The 19,915-nt window shown below is 49.5% G+C and overlaps 1 protein-coding gene across 1 annotated transcript in view; it reads right to left on the bottom strand.

Moving 5' to 3' along the window:
• The window catches only part of LOC128971530 (chromatin remodeling regulator CECR2), a 143,526-nt gene extending 127,107 nt beyond the window's left edge, over window positions 1-16,419 (bottom strand). Inside the window, exon 1 of the mRNA XM_054387110.1 lies at window positions 16,246-16,419. Coding sequence (XP_054243085.1) covers window positions 16,246-16,419 — 174 coding nt within the window. The remainder of the gene's footprint in view (window positions 1-16,245) is intronic.
• Between the last annotated feature and the right edge of the window lie 3,496 nt (window positions 16,420-19,915).

Here is a 19,915-nt window from a genome sequence, read left to right as displayed (position 1 = left end):
GACACATAATCCCCAAGGCTCCTTGGCCCTTCTCTCTGCTTACACTGCTCTTCTTGCAAACCTTGTCAGCACACCTATCTCTGCAGAGCCAACATGGGGCAGCATCGTTTCTCACTAGAGAATGCACCCTACAGGAGGGAGGACCACAACCATTTACTTACTCCAAAAGCTGCCCTTTTGTTTCCTGTTTTCCCCATTTTCTTCTGTCTCCTGACCTGTTTTCGCAGGCATTTCAGGCTGCCCCATCATGTGGAAGCCAAATCTTAAAAGACAAAGTAGTGGCTCAGATATTTATCCCTCACTGAGGATGGTCTGACTGACAGTAGTGCTGCTATCACTGACCTTCAGGCAAGAGGAGGACAGATCCAGCTACAGGGACCACAGGGAGGGGGAAAGCTGTTCTGCATGCCACAGAGGAGCAGCAATTCCTTAGTGGGGTAGCTGAAGCCAGCTGTGGTTAACTTAGGCCAGAAGGTCCAAGGGCTCTTCTCTGCCAAGTTTAATCTTGGATGACAGTGAAATGCGCTTAATTTGACAGTTTCATTTTAACATGTATGGGCAAAATCTAGAAGGAGATGGCAGCAGCAGCAGCAAGGGAACAGAGCTGGATTCTTATAAGGCAGCTTTCATGTTGCCTCAACCCAGTGCTCAGTACTAAAATCTGATATAAAAAAAAAAAATTACTGATGCTGACCCCTTCACCCTAGCAATGAAATAACAAAGCAGAGAGTGCCTTCAACCCTGTAATGCTATTTCTCATGTTATAAAAACGAACCTTCCACTAGAAACGTCAAACTGTGCACCATACCTCCTGCAACTCAGAAGCTGAAGCTTGAGCACAGCACTGGGGGTGGAAAATGTGAGGCTGGGAAACAGGGAAGCTTTCTATTTACTGCTTGCTTCCCGTTCTTTCTAAAATGAAAGAACATTATGGCACTGATATGACTACTGTTTCCTCTTCAAGCTATAGGGAACCCACCTGTATCCCTGTGAGCTCCTGGAAAACACAGTTCCTCAAGCAGCCACTGAAGCAGAAGTGAGAAATAGGTGGTCAACAGCATGTTTGATTCGTGGAAAGCTGTCAGATGCATGGAGATGTCCTACCTTGTGTGGGGCTGTGTGACAGAGGGGGCAGGAAAGAACAACGCTTCAAAGGTACAGGAGAACATCTGATCTCCACTTGATTTGTTTCTCCTGAAGAACTGTAAAGCACATCTTTCTTCACCAATACTTTGCAGTTCATTAGAGGACACATAAGCCATTAGCTGGTTTGCAAGGCATGCTTGGGCCTATGGGACTTCCATAAGAGCCAGGGGGACAAGATTTTTTTGGTAGCAGCATTGTCAGACATACCAGTCTCTTACCAGCTATGCCAAACACCAGCTACACTGAAGGATGGTCACTGTGTCATCTTCTCTCTGGGCTCTTGCTAGGAAAGGACACCTTGGCAGTCCAGCACTGGCCACTCTGCCACCATCACCCCCCTTCTGCTCATGGTCCCCACACTGGGGAAGCTGCCCTCTCCATTTCACACCAGTACACCCCAGGCACACAGGGCAGTGAAGGGTTAATTTAATTAGTTCTGTGTGTGCTCAAAGAATTACAGGCAACTTCATTTAATTATTAAGTAGCCAATCAGGTAATCTCTGTATCTGATTAGCACGCTAATGAAATAATGTCTTCCAGTTCAAAGCTGTCATTCCAATCAGGAGACAGCCCTTCAGCTAGAAGGAAAAGCTGGCCAGGTTTCTGTGGGCTTTGGATTTTGGAAAGATGGGAGCAGGGAGTGGAAACCTTTCTGCCTTCCCTCCTCTCCTTGTCTCTGCCTCTGCCCTGAGCAGCATGGCTCTCCCTTCCAGACCAGTGAGTGCATTGGTTCCAGCCAGGCTCTCTGATGCTCCAGGCAAGCATCCTGTGTCACCACCACGTTGAGTCCCTTCTCTTGCATTCCCAGATGCCCAGGAAGACTCTGGTCGACCAGAGCCCAGAGAGCGTCAGGCTGTCAGCATATCACCTAGGCACTGCCAACAGAGATCTGCTAAATATGTGGGGCATGACTCTGCTATGGTCCACATGGGAGAGGAGTCACACAGCCAAGCCATTATAGCACCAAGAGGAAGCCAGAAAGCTTCCTCCCTCCCCCACACCACGCTCTGCTCCTGTGTCATATGCAGTTATTTCCAGCCTGGGGAAAAGTGCAAGGCGGCAGCTGTCACACGAGGCAAGGACTTGCCCCTTTTAAACATGGATTTCAGGACTAAATGACCCATTACAATTAACACAGCTGCAAGAACTGGGACACTTCCACACGGCCTGAGAGGGGCTTTGGGAGTGGGGGAGGAAAGGAGGAGACAAGCAGAGGGTTAGGATCCTTCGTTCAAGAATCACAGAACTGTCAGGGTTGGAAAGGACCTCAAGGATCATCCAGTTCCAAACCCCCTGCCATGGGCAGGGACACCTCACACTACAACAGGTTGCTCAGAGCCACATCCAGCATGGTCTTAAAAACCACCAGGGATGAGGCTTCCACCACCTTCCCAGGCAACCTCTTCCAGTGTCTCACCACCCTCATGGGAACTTCTTCCTAACATCCAATCTGAATCTACCTACTTCTATTTTTGTTCCATTTCCCCCAGTCCTATCATTACCTGACACCCTAAGAAGTCCCTCCCTAGCTTTCTTGTAGGCCCCCTTCAGATACTGATGTGGAGTCTCTCACCCCTCTGCCTTTATGTATTCACTCAGTTGTCCTCTTCCAACTGCTACCACTCAGTCTAAGTCCAGCAAGGCAGTCAAGTCAGGGTGTGCAGCCTAGCCCAAGCCTGCCACACTACCTCCTCCTCCTCCTGCATCAGCCCCTTACTCACATGACTGCTCCTGCTCAGACCCAGCTCAGAAACCCTTTACCAAAGAGCACTGCCAGCTACTGTGCAACACAGCAGCGGCCTGGCTGCTTTTTGCCTAGTTGTGTGATGCTAACTTTTAATTAGGCTGCCCAGGTTTATCAGAGGAGCTGCAGCAGGATGTGGTTCAGCACGACCAAACCATCCCAGTGTTTATCCGAGGAGCCTGACAGATGTTGCTGTCCATGCTCAAGCCCTGCTGCATCTCTACTTCTGTGTGTCCTCTGCTGCTGCTGCTCTAAATGCTAACTCAGCTCCCACTGCCGCAGCTGGCTTGGCATTTCTGAGTGCTACATCACCTTCCCTGCCATGCCCCCACTTTCCCAGCACATTTCCCAGGAAGAGAGGAGCCTCCAGGATGCTGCTCTCCATACACACACACAAACCAGCACTAGTTATGTTTAAGTCACCAGGCTGAAAAAAAATACAGAGAGAAGCTCAAGAGGAAGCAGAAAAAATGTGAGCTGTCCCTAACTGGCCAGTCAGCCAGCTGGCTTTCTGTGAGAGCTCTGAAGTGTTGACACTGTCTGTTGATCCTTTTTTTTCCCTGAGTATATCCCATGAACAGTGCTGTTGAGAAGGAAGGCAGATCTTCTCTCTGCTGACTACAGCCATTCCAAGTGAAGGAGACTGGTTGGATCATGAAATTCAGGCTTGGACAGCACAAGGAAGCACCCACTAATAATTAATCCCTTCACAGCAGACTTCCTGCCAACTGGCTACAGACTAGGCAATGATTAGAAATTGTAGTTACTCCTCCAAAGAAAAGCACCACAACATCATATGGCAGGGTCCATGCTCATCCTTTAATTCTGAAACCAGCCCTGCTTGCAAAAAAAGACAAGTCTTCCTAACTGCCTGTCCCAGCAAAAACCTCAGCTCTGAGATCCAAAGCTGAGTTCATCCCAGCCTGTGCTTCACTAGTCACCAAAAAAAACCCAACCAAACAAAAGAATCTCAAAACTTGATAAAACAAAACTTGGGTAATTAAAGTTAGCAGAAAATTACTAAAAGTGTCAAGAGGGGGTTCATTTCTTGCCTACCAAGATACTACTGATTCATCCCTGTTATTTCTGGCATCCTGCTGCCTCAGGAAGAGATACACACAGAAGAACCTGTCATGGCAGAGCTGCCCCAACACTTATTAACCAGCACACAGATGCAATTAGAGCCTGACTTCAGCACAATCGACTGCAGCAGCCACCTGGGGACCTGCATTCCTTGACAGTTTCGCCAACCTGCACATTCCAACCCCCTCATCCCCCAGCCCTGCAACCAGGTAAGGGAGGTGCAGCATGACCTGATCTCCACCTCTGATAGTACCAAGCCTTGTCCCTGCCACCCTTGCCACAGTCAGGCTGCCTGCACCGTCACCTCCCCCTCTGGTGATCAGCACAGAGCAAGGATACAGACAGAAGGATACAGACACCAGGATACAGACACCCATCCACTCATGGGAAGGGACTCCCTCGCAACACCACAGCTATTTGTGGATCAGCCACCATCCAAAACTTCCCAAAATGAGAGTGTCCAGGCATCTGGCAGGTCAGAGTATTACTACAGTGAGTAGTTTGTTCCTCCACGGGACTCGCAACACCCTCCCAAATTACACATTGCCCTTTACAGGATGCCACAGCAGCTGGAATGGGCTCCCTTCTCACATTCCTTAATAAGCACTTCCATTGGAGAGCAGGGTGGATGCAGGGAATCAACTGCAGTTAACCATAACCAAGAGCTGGCCCCCCTTTTCCCATGCTCCATGGCACTATCTGTGGTCTAAGAACACGGTGGGGGCACCACCCACCCTGCTAGGGCAGGGGGAGTTCAAGTGGTCGAAGCTCCCAGGCATTATAGGTCTCCTTGTTACAGGAGATTTTCACTCTGCCTCCCCCAAGCAGCAGGCCTTCAGTGGGGCCCCTCAATAGCTGGTTGAGATCCTACAGATCATGGAAAGATAATCCATTGCACTACTAATGCACTACTGCAGCTGTCCGTGGAGAAAATCCCCTTTCAACCAAAAAAAAAAAAAAAAACCACAAAAAAAACCACTCAAGCCCTTTGATCCTCTCCAACACACAATTATCTTAAGGGCAAAATAGTCTTCTGTGCCTCAGCACCTTGTATCAGGCTGAAAGAAAGGAAATTGAGACTGCTATTCCCTGTTTATTCTACATGGCTGCTCTGTCCCACAAGGCAAAGCTGCTCTGGCTTCTTCAGCCCAGGCAAGCAAATCCTGATGGATAGATAACTTCCATTGCTTGGTGACCAGAGCCTAAGGGAAACTTTTGGGGTGAAATGTTTTGTTTAAAAAACAAAACAGAAAAACCTAAAAAAAAAAAAAACAAGAAAAAGAAAATAAAAGGAAAAACTCCAATTTCTAAGAAAGGTAATAAAATTTTTGCACTGTTTTGGTTTTGTGCAAGACTGTCAGCTACAGAGGAGTGTAACTGGTTTCAACTGCATGTTCAGGTCTGGCTTTGGAAGGAATAATTTAAAGGATTTCCATCAATTGCAGCTTTTTCTAATCAGAATGTTGTCTTGAAGAAAATTATATATATATATATATATATACATACACAGAGAGAGAGAGAGAGAGAGAAAAATAGAAAGCACGTCTGGATATAGAACCCAAAACCAACCCTCGCCCCCCAAACCCTTTTACAGGCACAGACAGGGGTTCTTCCCCAGGTGCCCCCCTTGCTGCATGACCTCTTGTTACCTGTGCAGTCTCACTCCCACCTGCTACCCAGGGCTGCAGTGGGACAAGCATTGCTTTCAGAAGGGTCAGCTATAAAAAGCCCTTCCCCTCCCCACTGCCTGTTTCCATTCCTGTGCTGCTGCTTCAGTCCTGCTGGTACAACCCTTTTGTGGGGCTGTGGAGGGAGCCAGCTGGGCCAATCCTTCCTGGTTATATGCAGCTCACTGAAAAATTGTTGCAGCTTTTAATCCGGGTGAGTGGTTTTGATGCTGTTCAGTGATGCTGTTCGGTGGAACTAGATGATCCTTGAGGTCCCTTCCAACCCTAACAATTCTATGATGGGTGGCAGGAGCTGCTGTGGGAGGGCAGCTTAAGAACTGAAGTTCTCAAGCTCCACCAGTACTGCTCAGGAGTCCACACTAACACAGGGAAAATGGCCACATGACATCAAACTCTCCAGGGAAGAACACAAAAATAAGAAAGGACAAACCAAAGCAAACCACTTCTCTACTGCTCTGAAACCTTATTCATTGCAGAGGTATTGACAACTGCACTTCATGCAAGGATTTTTAGAAAACTCATCTAAATATCCCAACAAAGTATTGCTCCTTGTGCACATTTCTCCGTCAATCACCCAAGAGTAAGTTTGGAATTCTTGTCTGACTCCACCAAAGTAACAGAAGTGCTGAAGCCTTGGACATGCAGTTTCTATACAGTGTGCACCATACTTGGCCCCTGCAATCATCCCAAACATGTTTGCATGCCAGTGAGCACATGTGGCCTGGGAGCTCCATGAACAAGACAAAATCTTTGTGTGAGGAGAATGTAGCAGGAAAGAGAACCGCAGAATTACAGAATGTTAGGGGTTGGAAGGGTCGTTCAGAGATCAAGTCCAACCTTGCTGCCAAAAGCAGGATCACCCAGGGTACTCTGCACAGGAATGTATCCAGGTGGGGTTGGAAAGTCTCCAGAGAAGGAGACTCCACAATCTCTCTGGGCAGCCTGCTCCAGGGCTTTGTCACCCTCACTGCAAAGAAGTGTCTCCTCATGTTGAGGTATTCTAGCCTGTACCCATTGTTCCTTGTCCTATCACTGGGCATCACTGAAGACACCCACCTCTCAAATATTTATAGACATTGATCATCTAGATTCCCTCTCAGCCTTCTTTTCTCAAGACTAAACAGCCCCAGGTCTCTCAGTCCTCCTTCATAGGAGAGATGTCCAAGTCCCACATTCACCCTCATAACTCTCCACTGGACTCTCTCCAGCTGATCCCTTTCTCTCTGGAACTGGGGAGCCCAAAACTGGACACAGTATTCTAGGTGTGGTCTCACCAGGGCAGAGCAGAGGGGGAGGAGAACCTCCCTAGACCTGCACCCCAGGATGTCATTGCAAAGAGAAGCACTAAGCAATGTCAGACACAGGGACATGAAAGGCTGTCATCCTCCACCTTCACACTGGGAACCCCTCTGAAACCAGGACTCACTTTTACTTGCAAGTCCAACATAGTTTACATTTGAAAATACATTTCAGTTTTACAGAGCACCCTTAATGTTACTTATTCAGGGGTCATGAAGCCACTTGTGCTGGGTCAGTGAAGGGTTAGGCCAAAGTGAGGTCTTAAAATACCACAGATAAGCATGGAAGAGGTCTTGTTTGCTATGTTTTGGTTTTTTTCTTGCTTATTTTTCAGCATTTGATCCATCCCAGTACACCAGAAGAGGGAGCCTTTGACTTCTCTCCCATGATCATCGTTTGTTTTATATTAGCAACAATGACAAGCTCTATTAAGAGTCAAGCTCTTTAAGTGAACTCTCACCCTTTGCCTCCTAAAACAAACAAAAAACCCAAGCAAGAATGAAAAAAACCCAAACCAAAAACCAAACAAACAAAAAAAACCCCACAACCCTCTTTGCCTTGTGTTATGCATGTCTAAATATTTTTGCTGCCAAACAGCTCCCTGTGTCCAGGGCTCACCAAAAATGAGCTCTGTCTTCCAACCCTGTCCATGCAAAGCTCCAGCCCCTTTACAGCAGGCTTATCTGGAAAGAAAGAGCCAGAGAATTAACAGCTTTGCCAAAGAAGAGGCAAAAAACAGACCCTCCACAGCCTCTTTTACATCACCAGCCCCAGAACTAAACTAAGGCTAGAGTTTCAACAGCCACAACAGATTGACCCAGCAGCCTTACAGCCACCAAAAGCACGAGGTCCTGGTCCCAGCCGCTACAACCCCCCACCAAAAGCTCCTCCAGGACCCAGCGAGCAGCTGAGCTGGCGCCGGGGAAGGGGCAAAGCGCAGAGTCAGAAGCGTGGCTGGGATGAGGACTTGAAAGGGAGCGAGATCTTCCTTCTGGCAGCCGGCAGTCCCTGAAACCAAAGCTTCGGGTTTCACTGCTCCCCCGGCAGCACATGTGCCCTCCTTCCCACCGGGGCTGAACGCACCAGCACAGTCACACCGATGAGAGAGCTAACAAAGACCCCTCCCCGCCCTGTTGCTGAACTAAACTACTTTAATTAATAGAGGTAAGAGCTGTAAGTCCGATGCAAGCACTTCATCCTAGATGCTTAAGTCAGATTGGTTCCAAAACTACACTAAACTGGTGGCCTGGCCCAGGGCAGAGGTGGCCTGAGGACCATTACACTCCTCATGTTTCAAATCATTCGGCATTAACCTTACACACTGGCTTCTCCAGCCAGCCCTACCATGGATGGTATCAGCAGTTGGGGGTTTGGGTTTTTGTGGGTTTTTTGTTTGTTTTGGTTGTTTGGTTGTTTGTTTTCAGTGGAAAGCTGGTATTTTAGCTAAGCATTCACGGGGTATAAAGAGTTCATCAAGAAGTTGTGCAAGCTCTGAAAGGAGTTGCCACATTGGGCTGCAAGGCCACCTCAGAGCAAGGCAAAGACCTTGGCTGCCACCAGCTCATATTGTCAAGTTATTTCCCCCCCCCCTCCCCGTCCTCAGTAAAGGCAGACTTAAAAATCTCCCCAGAAATCACAGAAACGTGTTCTGGCAGTAAGCAAGCCATGCTAGGACCACTTTTCCCCATCAGTGTTTTCTGTGCCTCACACAAAAGGCCACAAACTCCTCCTAATTGCAGGAGTTCTCCACCTAACAGACCCTGCTGCTCTCTGGGCCCTCCTCCCCAGGAACTGGGGGAGAACTGGGGCACAATAGGAAGGAGAGCGGTTAAAGGGAATAGATCTGTTAAATTAACACATTTTCTGTCAACCAAATCAGCTGCCCCTAGTGCTATTGTTGGTGAAACAATGGAGACCCCAGGAATGGGCACCCATTAAAAGGAACAAGTCTGCTGAAAGGATACACTCTGAGGCACAGCCTTGTGTGTTTAACAGGATTCTCTACTGTAAGGAAGGAGGAATCACTAGGCTGCATTGTTCCCACCACCACAGCAGATGCTGTTGCTTCTGGTAACGAGGAGGGGAATTTAAAAATAAATAAATAAATAATTTTCATCCCTACCTACAATAAGGTTCCTGCGATCTAAACTTTTCCTTCTTTTCCTTCGGGAACTTTTACCTCTCTTGGCTGTTGTGATTTCTGACTATAGCCCTTTTCTTGAGGAGATTTTTGCCTGAAAGAAGTCTATGAAAGCATCCATTGCCATTACAAAAGTTAATTCTTCACCCTTCATGCAGGCACTTAACAGATGCCAGGGGCAGAATGGCACAGCTATGCCGGCATTATCCGAGGGGAGAGAAAGACTGCAGTTAAGCAGGTCTACATAGAAAGCTGCAACACTTTTAACGGTGTTACTTTTAGCTACACTTCAGTTAGAGCAAATTCCCAAAGGAACAAACTTTTGAGGCCTCATTTAGATGCACTATGCAGAGGTTTACATCAGCTGCACTGAACTGGTATGAGTTTGTGGTAGCAGAGCCCTTGTAAACAAAGCCTATTTAAGCTCCTGCACAGATCGTTCGTGAGGGTTTTATTTCCTAGCAGAGAAAGACTTGCACCAGTTTATTTTGGATTGTTTTTTAAACAAAACTGGGCTTAAACCATTAAACTTCTGGGTGCACAAACACACCAGGCATGCTTTACAGAGTCAGCTGTGCTAGCAGAAGAAGCAATTGGCTCCGACTACTACCCCCACAGAAAATTTGCCATATCAACCTCCATGCACTTCATATCCAAACCTCCAAAATTCTTACAGCGTTCCTCTTTCTCTTCTGCCTTTGACTTCTACAGTCATTCCACAACTCCCCTGTCACCTAACTGAGATCCATTCAAAATGTTGCTGTCAAAATAACCTTCCTTATCCATTGTTCAGACACCCTTTGGCTGCATGTAGTCACTTCTTGTTTCTTTTCATAGGCTTAAGATAATGTTTTAACTCACATATCAGCCTCCTGAACTACCTATTCCTTTTTTTTGTATCCCAATTACACTGGAGTCTCATTATATAAAACGTAAGCACTTGTTAAAAAGTTTTAGATCTACAGTTGGGAAAGATGTGACTTGCATTCAAAATAGAAACTGATATAATGCCTCCCAATTTGCAGACCACTTGAAACAACAGCTCCGAGAAGTATCTCTCTGCCTCCCCTTCCATTAATCTCAATGGACTCTAGAGCCCAATACTGGCATGCAGAGTGTTAATGATTCTATTAGGAACAGAAAAAAAACTAAGGCAGAAAAGCCAAGACCAGCAAATTAAGGATTGCTACTGGAACAGACACGGGGAGAGGGACCAGGCACTGCCGAAGCAACAAAACCAAAGAGCGGATAGGACAGACAGAACAATCAAAGCAATCCTCCACTGCTTTCTTCTTTTTCAAGCTTGAGTTTCAAGCAACAAATGCCGAGCCTGAACTCTCTGCTCTGATGAAGCTGATGCCACCCAGCAGCAGCAGATACACCATGGAGTGACATCCGCTGGTCCACAAATGGACCACAATCCACAGCAAGGTTGATACTCTGAGTCCATTTATTCCAACCTTGCCCACTTCCATTCCAACCCTTGCACAGCACCTCTCCCTACACTGCCACCTTGCCTCAGACAATTTGCTTTTTCTGAAGTCAGGTAGTTTGTGTGAAAGAAGTTTTAGTGGACAGATCTATTATCCACCCTCATTTCAGACAGTCAGTGCCCACTCCCTTCCACTTGTAACATCACCTCCCATCAAGGGGCAGGACAGACATCCTAATGCCTGAACATAATACCAACTGAACAGCATTTAAACGAGCTCAAACTTACCTTCTTTTAGCAGAGCTGACCTAGATCAATCCACCAAAGTTTCGGTCATCTTCCTGAACCTACTTGTTGCACTGATCTTAATTGGATTCTAAACCCTTTTGATCAGCAACTACCTGGTGGTCTCAGCTATCTACAACATGAGGCATTAGGAGATGCTGTACACCCTACTGCAGTACACATAACCATCATCATCATCATAATAACACAGTACCAGAATAACTGTGGAAAGGTGAAGGCTTAACACTCAGGTACTGTACCACACAGCCTGTGAAATTAATTCCACACAAACCACTTGACAGAATAGAAAGGTTGTGACATTGTGGTGTCACGGATCATGAGGGACCCACCTAGAGTGCACAGAGAAATTGGGCTCCAGAGAAATTTTAGCAGGACCTAATATTAAAGGACAGTGGAGATTTTGAAGCATATTTAGACAAACAGCCTGCACTAAACCCCCCACATTTTTCAAAGTATTAAAATTCTAACACTCCTAGAGTTTAATACGTTAAAAAAATATTTTTGCTTTTAAAGCTCTAGAAAGAACAACCCCCTCCCCCCCCGTTCTTTGCTTTCTCCTTCACATGGCCACAGCACTGTTTGCTCCCTCTCTCCACACTCTTCCTCCTCCTGGGAGCCATAGCAGCCACTTGTAACAGCCACATAATATTCCTGACAGAAAAGAGCCTGTTCAGGAACCAATTCTGCAACTACCACACTACAGGAGGAAAGAGGTAGGCAAGAGCAGCGGTGTCCTGTCTGTGGGTGGGAGAAACAGACCTAGAGGTAAAGCCAGTGCACAAAGTGCTAGGAAGGGGCACACGGAGGAGTGGAAAAGCATCTTAAAGTCATAGTGAAGTTAACAGCAGAGGCACTTTGCCCAAAGGCACTTTTAAAAACCACAGGAAAAGATTTATGTTTTCCCTGTGTAATGTGGCTTTTCCCCCTTTCCCAAATAAAAACCTAAGTTAACAACAACGTTTTGACTATTTTTCAAGCACATTCTGAGAAGTCACCTCCCCTCGACCTAGCCGGGCAGAGGGCAGAAGTTCCTAAATGTTTTAGTCCACAGCTCCTAGGAGCACATGCCAAAGAGCTGGGTGGCCATGCCATGCTGGCTTCTGTCCAGTGTTTTCAAGTTCTGCTGAAATAGGGTTGAAAACGTTAAATATCCTCCTAATATTTTCAATGCCAACGATCCCTACAGCTGCCAGGAGGATATTTCAGTTGCAGAAGGCAAGGCACATGGCCAGGAGACACTTTGTCATGAGAAGTGTCCCACATTACAGTCTTGTCTTGAAAGAGGGAAACAAATCATCCCCTCTCATCGTCTGCGCTAACTTGACTGTGGGAAGCATCCTTTCTGTCCACCTCCTGCTGGAATACTGCTCGAGTAGGTAAGGGGCAAGCCCACTCAACGCAGATTTCACAAACCACCAGGAAAGAAGCCACAGCGACCAATCCAACACAGCTAAAAGCCCACTTTTGAAGTGGCACAAAAGTTTTGTACAGCAGATGGCCGACAAGGCAGCCATTTGAAAGGAGAGGAGGGAAAAAAAAAAAAAAAGGCAACCATCCCCACCCCAGAGAACAGAAGTACTCTTTGCTGTCCTCGGAGATCCACGTAAAAATGCAGCGTGAAGCCGAACAAGTCCCGGAGCACCCGCTCCTGGCCCACTGAACTTTTGACCCGCTGGCAGTAGCTGAACCCCTCCTGAGTCCTTAGCCGGGTGATGCTGCGGTGGAGATTTGAAAAGAGGAGCCCTGTGCCTCGTCAGGCGCCTGCATCTGCCGGAGCCAGCATGAGGGCCGGCTGCGCCCACCCCCTCCTCGAACAATGCCCAGGGCCCAGCCTGATGGATGCGCTTCTTTCTTTCAGTCTTGGACATCCCTTCTCCGTAGAGCACACTGGTCCAGCAAAAAAGAAAAACAAAACATCTGCTTCCCAGGTTTCTGACATCCAGCTGCTGACAGCGGCCCTGCATCTGGAGCCTTCACTTTCTTTTGGACCAGAAATAAGTAGAGGGTGAAAGTTTTGCATTTAAAAAAGAGAAAAAAAATAAAATAAGAGCTCCGTGCTGCCTCCCTCTACTAAAGCCCCCAAAGTTCTCAAACACCATCAGCAAATCTGCTCGGCACAGGAGGCATGGGTCCAGATGGCCGATCATTACAGAGCCTTCCAGCTAGCAGACCCATCAGAATTAAAAAAAAAAAAAAAAAAGTGAGGAGGGAGAAGAAAACAAAAGATGAACACGGCCTAAAAAAAAAAAAAAAAAAAAAAAAAAAAAAAAAAAAAAAAAAAAAAAAGGGGGGGGGGGGCGATGAGGGAACCCCAACACGAAAAACTTATTGGAAGATTAGGGTTTGTCTGGTTTGGGCACTACAAATACTATAGCAGCAAAACCTTAGCCCCTGTGCTCTTCCTCTGATTTTAGCAGGCAGTGAGGTTATCTGTTACAAGCAGAATTAAGGCATGTTTGTAACACTGTTTTAAGTGCTCAGCATCACATTCCCCACTGGAGATGCACTAGTATCAGAAAAAGTTAAAAAAAAAAAATGCCAATCGTGACTTGAGAGCTCAGTCCTCCCTGGAAGAGGAGAATATCCTCCAGGAAGAGCCAATGGCATCAGAGTAAGGCCATTCCTTAGAGACAGTGGGCAGTCACACAAACATTTCGGGTGAAGCTCAAGGAGTTTGAGTTTGGCCATCCTCCAGATGAAGCCCTCTGAGCCTGAGACCTCCATTTCTGCTTCCACACACAAGAAAAGAGGTTCACTCAAACCACTGTTTGATTTCACACCCAATGCACTGGGGTACTCACCCCTGAGTTTTACCCACAAGGGGCTGTAATTTCTGAGGGAAAGGGCAGTAACTTCTCAAACTGCTCACCTTCAGCCACAAGCACATCTCTCACCACAATAACCAAAGCTAAAGCAAGAAAATATCATTTGTAGATGAGCACAGTTGCAAATGTTGATGGCTGGCTCAGGTATTATTTCCCTCTATTATCTGCCTTAAGTCACAGAATCAACCAGGTTGGAACAGACCTTCAAGATCATCAAGTCCAACTGATCACCCAACCCTAACTAATCAACTAGACCATGGCTCTAAGTGCCTCATTCAGGCTTTTCTTAAACACCTCCAGGGATGGTGACCCCACCACCTCCCTGGGCAGCCCATCCCAATGGCCAATCTCTCTTTCTGTGAAGAACTTCTTTCTAAGATCAAACCTAAACTTCCCCCTGCACAGCTTGAGACTGTGTCCTGGTGTTTCCCCAAATCCCTAGAAGAAAGGTCACCTCTGTTTTACTTGAACACCCTTGAAACTCAAAGCTCATCTCAGAGGCAATGGTGGCACCAGCATTCCCAAGTCCAAACCGAGAGAGGAACCTTCTTTATGCAGCCAAGTAAAGTACAAAATAAAAATCAAGTACAAAATAAAAATCAGAGTGATACTCTTAGAAAAAAGTCTAACTCCCATCACTTACTACCAGTTTTGCACCATGAACGGTTCTGGGCAAGCACTTTGTACAAAGAGCCATTTCCAGATACTCCCAAAACCAGCACTGAGACTGAAACAACCATGCCAGACAAGAAATAACAAGATGGTGAGCTTCAAGAAACAGCAAGTTTTGAAACCATCTGTGCCGGGCCGCTTGCACCGTGCCAGGAAAAAGGAGGTTTTACTCTGTGTGCCTGAAGATGCCAGATTCCGACAGCTGCATCTGTCCTCTTTGAACTGCAATTTCCACTGTCCCTCTGACAAACACCATCCTTCAAAACCCATTTCTGCCAAATGCTGCAGGCCCTCCATGCACACAGAGGTTTTGGGTGGTGGGCTGTTTCTGCTCTGCAACACCCCCAGCACCAACCCACGACACCCTTCAACCCGAGCATCCCCTTCCAAAAAAACAAGTTAATTTGTTCCGAGTGAAGTTAACTCCCCCACCCTAAGCGTGCTCCGGGAACCAAAGGGGAGCCCACATTTACTTCATTTGTGAAGCAAGCCAGATGCTAATTGCCTCCAAAGGTGAAAGGCTACTGCCTCGGCCCTTTTATCATTGCAAATTCAGGTTCCTTCAAGACTTTGCGCTGCTGGGTCTGGAGAGCCTCCCCCCCACACACACTTTAATGGTTTGGCATCAATAGGAGGGGGAGGGGAGTTCCCTTTCGCAAGAAGTTGCATCATTGAGCCAGACCTTATCCCCTTTCAAGATTTCACACCGCATAAGGGATTCCCCCTCTTCAGAAATTCACATCCTGCCTGAGGAGAGTTTTGCTCTGTAGGGCTTCGCGCATCTCATTGAACTTTTTTTAAGCATCTTTGGAATTCGCATTCACGGAACAATTACTGTTTTTAAAAAACACACGCCACCACGTTATTCACCCGGTTTACTGCCAGCTCGCTGGCAAGAATAGCTTTTCACACCAAGCACAAAAGATTTCCTACCAGGACAAACTTTGTTTAGAACATTTGTAACCAGAGCACAAAATATTTACGGATCACGAGCCACGCACAGGAAAATAAGAAACAAACAAACAAAAAAAGGGAGAGAAAGTTAAAGAGGGAAATGGGTAAAGAGGTACGAAAGGCGAGATTTTTCCCCGAGCAGGGGACAGCGGCGGTGGCGACGAAAGCGGCGCTGCCCAGAGCCTCCGCGGAGCCGCACAATGAGCGGCGCGGTGCCCGCGGGGCAATGCCGGGATGCGGGAGAAAGGCTGCAGGGAGTCGACCCTCCCGGCACCGGCCAGGTTGGGACCTCCTCCTCCCCAACGAAAAGGATTAACTTGGGCACCGGCTGAGCGGGCTAGGGAGGCCCCTTCCAATAACGACAGCCACAGGGTACCCCAGGGGGAAGTGAGGGGTTACCGTGCCGGCCCCGCCTCTCGCCGCCACCATTTTGGGCACGGGGGACCCGCCACCGGCTCTGTGCCGAGTCCGTGTGACGCCCCCCCCGCTGCAAGCACACCTTTGTGTGCGGACACGGTCCCGGCGGAACAATGCGGCCCGCCGGCGGCCGGCTTGGCTCGGCTCCACTCCGCTCCGCTCGCGGCTGCCCAAGACGTGCGCCTGCCCGGGTCTGGAGGGGCGCGGGGGGGGGTCCTACCCGCTGGCCGCCCACCGGCAACCCGGGACGGGCGCGCCAAAGTTTGCGAGGCGCCCGAGAGGGACAGGGAAGTTGCTGTATCTGCCGCAAGCGGAGACGAGACCCCGCTATGCATCACGCCGAAAGCGGGGGACACACGGCATTCCCCGCCCCACGCCCGCGGGACCCGTGGAGCGGCGTGCGGAACCCGCCGGGCATCGGGAGCACAGCGGGGACACCACTGCGGCACGAAAACAGCCCGCGGGCTGGGGCGTGACCGGCCAGAGGCTGACCAGCGAGGCGCGCAGCGCACGGAGGACGACGGCCGCGGGGCTCTCACCTCGATTTCGAAGTCCGGCAAGCGGAATGCGGTGCGGAAGAGGGAGCAGAAGTGCGCGATGGCCGGGACTTCCCACCAGGAACGAAGCTCGTCCAGCGCCACAGTAGCCTCGGAGCCGCCGGTGCCGGCCACGCCGCCGCCGCCACCGCAGCCGCCGTCCTCCTCCGGGCACATCTCCCCCGGCTGCCTACCCGTCCACCAGCCCGCTCGCTGCCTCACTCCGCGGGCGGCTGCGTGCCGCCGCCGCTCGGCGCTCCGGCTCCGCCCGCCCCCCGGCGCCACGCCGCTCAGCGGCCGCCCCCCGGCGGCCCCGCGCTGCCCCCTCGCTGCCGTCCGCGCACGGGGCGGCTCAGCGCTGGCGCGGGGGCGCTAGGGCCGGCGGGGGCGCTGCTGCTGCCCCTGCCGCGGGCGGCCGCCGCTGCGCGGTCCCATCCTCCTCCGCCTCCCCGCGCCGCCGTCCGCGCCCTGCAGTGCAACCGCCGCACCGCCGGGAACAGATGGGCCCGCAGCGGAGGATGGAGTGGGGGGGTTGATGGAGGGGACACACTCGGGAGGGCTGGGGTGGGGCTCCGCTCGAGGGGGGCAGGGCTCAGCTCAGGAGGGCGAATAGGGAGACGAGAGCGGGCGGGGGCGGGGCGGGGGGCCTGGCGGGGCGGGGCGCAGGGGGTGGACAAAAGGCGTGAGGCGCGGGGCGGGGCCCGTGCGGGTGGACCGCGCGGCCGTGCACGAGGAGAGGGTGGAGCCGGCGCTCATCACAACAACCGGCCCCTCGCGCCGAGGCACGCCCACGTGGGCGGAGACAGCGCAGAGCGGGCGGGGACCGGCGCTGCAGGGGAGCGGGTGGCTCGGAGAGGGAGGGGGCACACCGACCTCGCTTGGGCGCTGCACGCCCACTCCGTCGCCGGAACGAGGCGACAGGATGAAGAGCTTGAGCCGAACCCCTCGGGGAGGTCTTGGAGATCGTTCCCGCGAGCGACCTGCCCCTCGCCTCGGGGGTCATTGGCATCAGCCCTCAGCCCCTTCCCTCAGCTCGGGTGGCTCTTGCTCTGCTCCCCAGGGCACTGGGGCTGACCGTCGGGCTGCGCACGACAGTGCCTCAGCCCCGATGCCAGAACTGCGTTCCCCAGCCCGTGCACTCCGGCTGGTCGCCAGGGCTGGCTGCAGCTGCCTGGCGTGGCGAGGATGGGGCTGGCTCCTGGGCGCAGCGAAGGGGCACCGTCCAGCATTTCTGTTCTCACTCTGCACTGGACAATGCTGCGTTATTTTGAAATCTGTTATGGAAAACATTCAGCAACAGACAGGAGTTACCTTCTAGGGGGACTGCTCCAGCGAGACAGAGCCTCAGTGCAGCGTCAGACTGCTGTAACTTTGTCACTGCATCACTTCACAACCTTTCAGTTTGCCTCCCTAGTCCATCTCCAAAACTGTTGCAAAAGTTACCAGCATGCACAGCTGCACCAGTTTAGGGTCTTACCTCGACCATTGCAAAGCTGGTGTTTAACCACAGTTCAGGACTTTTTCTTCCATTCCTTCCTACCTTCACCTGTCAGGGGCCATTTTTATACTAGCCCCACTTTTTCTAGCCTTTCCTTTCCTCTGTTTGGTTAACATTCTCATTTTTAGCTTTTCCACACCTTACATTCTCTTGCCCTTTCCAGTGCCATCTCCGACTGGCCGAGGGTGACAGGTTGCTGCTTGTGATGTGTGGACTCCGCATAGGAGATAGGCAGAGCTCAGTCTTGGGCTGCAGGTAATTAGTCCAGAACAGACTGGACTAATCCCATGGCCTAGTTATCACCAGCATGGATACAAGGAAGCAATTAAATGCCTGAGATGGACATGTGTGTGATGGGTTCAGTTGAATCTGCTAATGAGTGTTCAATACCATGCAGGCATCACGCCAATTTTTAAATTAAAGTGCTGGTTGGAACAAAGTATCATGGGGCTTGTAGTTCAGATTGTAACATGAGAGGCTTCCTGTTTCTGGTTGCTCTCTTCCTCTGCAGAGGCTTGTGTTTCAGCTGTGGAGGAATTGTCCCAGGAGGTCCATCAACTCAAAAATAACTTGTCCTATTACCTACCTGTATGGTCCCATGTTTCAGCTATTAGGAGCAGGTACTTCCTCATCCAAGAGAGAAAATCTGGATGGTACACACCACAGTGTACCCTCTGGGTTTACTTATGTGACCTCAGGGAGGACACAAGAATCACACAGAATCAACTAGGAGAAAGTGGGATGGAGTGGGCTAAAGAGAAACCACATTGCAGATGTTCTGCTCTGTCTCTGACATGGAGGTATCAGTGGCAATGACATCAGTCCGCATCATCATACTGTTTCAGAGCTAATGCCAGCTGACACAGGGCAGCAACCTCAAACATGCACTTTTGAGACCTTCAGAGTTTTCTCTCCTTGGTTCCCTTCAGAATGAACTCAGCAGCAAAGAATAAGGTGAAGGCATAAGCTCTGTGCTGTGCCCTAGGGCACTGCCTAGCAGCCTGACCCAGGAAAACTTTGGCCAGGGGTGTGGGAGCAGCTGATTTAGAGAAGAAACAACTCAAGAGACAGCAGTTTGGCTCTGCAGGAATGAACAAGCTCTAATTTCCTTGGCCTTTTTCATATCACAGGATCAAGGGATAGCCAGCAAAACTGGAAGAAAGCAATTTTAAATGGTGCAAGGAAATATTTGTACCATTTGTAATTAACACATGGCATGAGGTTTTGTTGAAGCCAGGAGATTAGCAGGATTCAGAAAAGGATTTGCATGGACACTGAGAACATTCATGGTCACATTAGACAGGATATAAATAAATTCTGGAAGGAACAGAAAGCATCAGGCTTCAAGGTACAATGTAACCACTAACTGATGGTGAGAGATTAGGAAGAAACTTCCCTTTTGGGCAGGTTATTTTATCATTGTCCACTATGGGGTTTCTCACACCTTCCTTTGAAGTCTCAGAGAGTGGCAACTGCTGAAGTGAGAAGACTGGATTAGGAGGGCTGCTTTGTGGCTCTGGTAAGGCAGCTGCTGGGAGGGTCACTTGAGACTTGGATGTACAAAGAGGTTAAGGTTACGTCTTAGTATCAGGCCTCTTACAGATGCAGACCTCAGTCTCCTTTGCTGTAAACTTCAGATTTTTCAGGCCTTTCCCACCAAGGTTTTTGCCAAGATGTGCACTGTTTAATCACTTCATTACCTATCTAAGTCTTTCTTTTTTGCTTAGTTATGTTTATTGTTTGCAGTAGACCACTGTTATACGGAAAACTTGACTTTGTTTCAAATCACAGTAACTCCAAGACTTGATTTTGAGCAAGGCAGTATTTGATCTCTCAGTTCTCCCCAGTTCAAGAAGGACAGGGACCTACTTGAGAGAGTCCAATGGAGGGCTACAAGGGTGATGAAGGGACTGGAGCACTGCCTGATGAAGAAATGCTGAGAGACCAGAGGCTGTTTAGTCTGGAGAAGAGGAGACTGAGAGGGGCTTTAATAAATGTCTATAAATATCTGAGGGCTGGGTGTCAAGAGGAAGGGGACAAACTCTGATCAGTTGTGTCCTGTGATAGGACAAGGGGCAATGGATGGAAACTACAGCACAGGAGGTCCCATCTCAATATGAGGAAGAACTTCTACACTGTAAGGGTCCCAGAGCACTGGAATAGGCTCCCCAGGGA

Source organism: Indicator indicator, chromosome 14 (genome assembly GCF_027791375.1).
Source record: "Indicator indicator isolate 239-I01 chromosome 14, UM_Iind_1.1, whole genome shotgun sequence".
Classification (NCBI taxonomy): Eukaryota; Metazoa; Chordata; class Aves; order Piciformes; family Indicatoridae; genus Indicator; species Indicator indicator.
The sequence above is the reverse complement of the archived record's forward strand: the minus strand, read 5'-3'. Positions and strand labels throughout refer to the sequence as shown.